Source organism: Arachis duranensis, chromosome 4, assembly GCF_000817695.3.
Source record: "Arachis duranensis cultivar V14167 chromosome 4, aradu.V14167.gnm2.J7QH, whole genome shotgun sequence".
Taxonomy (NCBI): domain Eukaryota; kingdom Viridiplantae; phylum Streptophyta; class Magnoliopsida; order Fabales; family Fabaceae; genus Arachis; species Arachis duranensis.
This window is the reverse complement of record NC_029775.3, coordinates 562658-567549: the sequence shown is the minus strand read 5'-3', so window position 1 is coordinate 567549 and position 4892 is coordinate 562658. Positions and strand designations below refer to the sequence as shown.

At 25.1% G+C, this 4892-nt stretch overlaps 1 protein-coding gene across 1 annotated transcript in view; it reads left to right on the top strand.

Annotated features, from left to right (window-relative positions):
* The window catches only part of LOC107482478 (serine carboxypeptidase-like 13), a gene marked incomplete in the record, with an annotated part of 7991 nt that overhangs the window by 1429 nt on the left and 1670 nt on the right, over positions 1-4892 (top strand). The window contains 8 exon segments of the mRNA XM_052260948.1: positions 1350-1505; positions 1762-1864; positions 2150-2187; positions 2362-2466; positions 3043-3129; positions 3602-3718; positions 3846-3917; positions 4521-4639. Of these exon segments, the coding sequence (XP_052116908.1) occupies positions 1350-1505; positions 1762-1864; positions 2150-2187; positions 2362-2466; positions 3043-3129; positions 3602-3718; positions 3846-3917; positions 4521-4639 (797 nt within the window).

The following is a 4892-nucleotide window of genomic DNA, read 5'->3' as shown; positions in this document are numbered from 1 at the left end:
TAAGCTTTTCTAATAATCAATTTTAATATTTATTATGTAAAATTTAAAAAAATTTAATATATATATATTTATATTTAATTAGATGTTAAATTTATTACACAAATAAAAATAATTAATTTTCATACTTGTTATTTAAAAAGAATACTTTTTTATATATTTAAAAATATAATTAGATATTAGTATAAAAAAATTATATTAATAGTTATAAAATTAATTCAAAAATATATTTTTTAAATAATTAAATCTTGATTCTAATTATTAACTACAAGATTAGTATCCTTTCCAAATTATATGTAATAAATATCTAAAGAAAATAAAAGTAAGACATATAAGTCTTTTCGATACACTTTTAAAAATCTATTTGGCCAAGTGAAAACAGTAAATTTGACTAAGATAAAAACTTATACGTCTTATTTTTGTAATGTTCAAAATCCTCAATGTAATAAAAAAATTTTGGAAATAAAAATGTCCGATATAAGATTTTTTAGAGACCTTTTTGGGTATATACTCTTAAAATTAAATGGAAGAAAATCACTCTACTTTTTATTAAATTTTTTAATGCAACAAGAGAGAGGAACTCACCCAATTTCACTTGTCTAGCTATGCTTTCATCATAAGACCAAAAAAGCTTGTTTACTCCTCTAATCTCTCCCTGGTGTCAGCTATAATAGTTTAAAAAATATTTAACCAAGTTGGGTTGATCTAGTAGTTAGCTCAATAATCCACTTAAGAAGTGTTAGGAGGTTCGAATCCTACCTTGTGCATGCAGTAATTCATTGGCCAGCAACAAACCCTTAAATGAAACTTAATACCGCAACTGATTAATCCTTAACTTGCTGGATTAAAGAATACTGTAAAAAACAAAAAAAAAATAAGAAGTATTTATATACCTCATATTAGGTTAACCATAAAAACTCTAAGTCAACTAACATAAAATTTAATATATTATCTGAAAAAATAAAATAGAAAACATGAAATTAATCTAAACATTTTAACACTTAAAAATGTAAACTAATATCTATAAAATAATATTTATATTTCTCATGTCACGATTAGAGCGAGAAGAGAAAAAGAGTTAAAAACATTATGAAAATTTTCAATATATCAAAATACATGAAGCTATAGAGAAATTTATCGTAATAAACTATTAAAATCATCTTTTTATAAAAATATTGACATTGAAATAATTATAAATGTATCTTATTTGTACTGCTAACAAAATACATGTAAATTTTTTTAAAAACTTATCTTGTGTGCAATGAAAATACATGAGCTAATTAATTTTGCTAATAGGTTAACCATTTGCAGGACCTCTAAGAATGAATCGAAGTTTGAGTGGAAATATTCCGAAACTTGAGCTGAACCCATACTCTTGGACCCATATGTTGAACATGTTATACATAGATATCCCAGTGGGCACTGGATTTTCTTACTCAAAAACGCAACAAGGTTACTATAGTAGTGACACATTATGGGTTGACCATACGTATGCTTTTCTACAAAAGGTGAAGAATTCTTATACTTTAATACTTCATAAGAATGTACATAATTTGCCATCTATTTATAGCAGGATACGTTCGTATGGCAGGATCATCAATAGTTTACTGTAGCCACCATGCTACCATGTTTTAGGAAAAAATATAGGTGCTTGTTATGGTACGATGATAAATTCATATGTACCGATACGTTTACAATTATTTCCAAACATGCTCTTAATTATGATGCATTGTAGATAATGATAGGTTTCAATTTGTAATGCAGTGGTTTATTGATCATCCAAAGTTCAACTCAAATCCATTTTACGTTGGTGGTGGCTCGTATTCAGGATCTCCTACTGCTCCTCTCGTTCAAAAATTATATGATGGTAAATACGGTGAATATCTATTTTAATTTATGTGAAAACTCAGCTGCAGTCTACTTCACATGAAATTGATAGCTGAGAGCTGTTAGATAAAAATTTAGTCAAAATCAATCAAATTATCTAACCGCTCTCAACTATCTAGTCAAAATCAATCAAATTATCTAACCGCTCTCGACTATCAACTTCACGTGAAATTGACTGTAGCTAAGTTTCCACCTTTAATTTATTTGATTGCATAAATTTGGTCCGAAACTCGGTTCGATTTATTCGACTTTTTTTAATTCGCAGGTTACGTAGCAGGTCGTGTACCACGCATTAATATCAAAGTACAATATTCCAATAAATTCGACACATTTTTCGTATTTAATTTTACTCTTTGTCTAGTTTTTTTTCACTCAAAACTGTATATATAATTTTGACTTAAATACACTTTTGGTCTTTATTTTTTTTATTTTAGTTTTCATAAATTTTTATTTTGATTTTGGTCCAATAAAATTTAGCAGGGTTATGTGATTGCAAGCCCAGCGGTGGATGCATATGAGAGCGAGAACACGAAAGTGTTGTATGCATACCAGATGTCTCTCATACCAGAATTACTCTATCAGGTAAATTAATTCACCAAATATTTCGTAACCAAAATATATTAATCATTAGAAATAAGAAACTAAACTGAGAGAAAAATTTGTGTATTATTAAATGTAATCAAGTTGTTTGGAATGATACAATATTTATAAGTATTAAGGAAATCGTAATAATAAAGACGTAATATTCTATAATAAATATCCAGATATACTAAATAATACTAATTGATCATAATTGATCTTAATTATATTCTAACATTAATAAAAAATAATTATAATTTATCCTTTTTAATATTTGTAATTAGGTAAAAACTCAGGCGCAGTCGACTTCACGTGAAGTTGATAGCTGAGAGTCGTTAGATGAAAATTTAGTCAAATCAGTCAAATCATCTAACGGCTCTTAGTTACCAACTTCACGTGAAGTCGACTGCACCTGAGTTTTTACCTTATAATTATTATAATAATTAATAAATATTAAATAAAATAAATTATAATTATCTTTTTTTTTCTTTCTAACATTATGTTAAATTCATGACTTCTTTATTTGCTGATTTTGTTACTTCATCTCGTTTCTTTTCTTTTTTTTTTTCTTAAATACAGTCGATAAAAGAACATTGTGGTGGTAATTATGTAAATATTGATCCAGAAGACACAAAGTGTGTTTCAGATTATGAAGCTTATTCCGAGGTTAGAACGATATGTAACAACGAGTACATTACATTTTTTTCTTTAAATTTTTAAAATTTTTTAAAATTATTCATAATATTTTATTTAATTCAATTTTATAATTGTCTTTATATAAAGATATTTTTTATTATTAAATAATATATTGTAAAGTTTCATTTTAATATATTGTAAAAATATTTTTTTTAAAGTATGACTAAATAAACAAATTAAAACACACTTTTAACATAAAAATTTTCATAAAAAAATATTTTTAGTATCTTTATTTGAGTAGGTACTATATTTTTATTCTGATCTTCTCTTAAAAATTACTCTAACTCCATCTTGGTCTATTTAAAATAGTTCAAAAACTTTATAGACAAAAGAGTATTATTTACCACTTTATCTATATGTAAGTTTTTGGGTCTCGCAATTAATATTAAGTCCTAGTACATAGGATATAAGTAAAATAATGATGTAGCTTATGGATTTGCAGTTAATTCGTTACATAAATCCACAACAAATTTTGGAACCTTTGTGTGAAACGACACCTGGTATGAATCATGGAATTTTACAATCCTCACTTCAACATCCTTCAGAATTTTGGTGTAGAGTTAAGTACATTCACTTTATTATTTGTCTTTACATAATTCATTCTCATCATCCATTTATATTGGAATACAGAATTAAGAGAAAATTAACATTAGACCTAACTTGATTATGCTAACCGTCTATTTTAGAGTTATTCTCACATTCTTGTGAACACATGGGCAAATGATCAAAGTGTGAGGAAAGCCTTGTACATTAGAGAGGTAATAATGCTACATACTTTGAATCATGATTTCATATTTAGATTATTAGCAGGTGGAAATTCAGGTGCAGTGGATTTTACGTGAAGTTATAATTAAGAGCCATTAAATAATTTAACTGATTTGACTAAATTTTCATCTAACAATTTTTAACTATCAACTTCACATAAAATCGACTGTATATGAGTTTTCACCTTATTAGTCAATGATGAGTAGTACCTTTTTTTAATCGGGACAAAATACGATAGGATAATTAGTTCGAGATATTATTGTTTTTTAGTTTAATTATTTTGTTTGTTTTATAATTTTATTAAATTTATAATTAATTTTTTTATATTTTTTTAATTAAGTTTTTATACTGTTTTTAGTTTGTAAAAAATATTCAATTAATTATAAATACTTTTAACTTATAAAAAATATTTATCAATAAAATAGTTATACTCCATAGATATTAATTAATTACGGTATGTAAATGAAAAGGTTTTTTTCTCTTACTCTTGTACAGCTTATTAAAAAAGCTATCTTGATGGATGTATATAGTTTTAATATATTAATTAATAATCAGTTGAGTGAGAATTAATTCCATTAATATTGGGATGTAAATAGGGAACTAAGGGAGAGTTCTTGAGATGCAACAAGACTTTGGCATATAACGTCACTCTACTCAGCGTTGCAGGATATTATCAAAATTTGACCAAGGCCAACATCCAAGCTCTAGTTTACTGGTTAACTTCTTATATTATTAATGGATTATATTACGGGTATACTAAAATTAGTTATTAGTATAAAATATAAGAGTTATTTAAATAAAAATATTTAAAATATTTTTTAAAAATATTTTTTAGTAATTAAAATTTAATACATATAATTATTAAACTGTATTATTTTTATTAAAATTAGATCAAACAAATTAATTTGATTAAAAAATCAATAAATTATATTTTAAATTGTTCTAAATTAACATTTTTTTATAAAAAA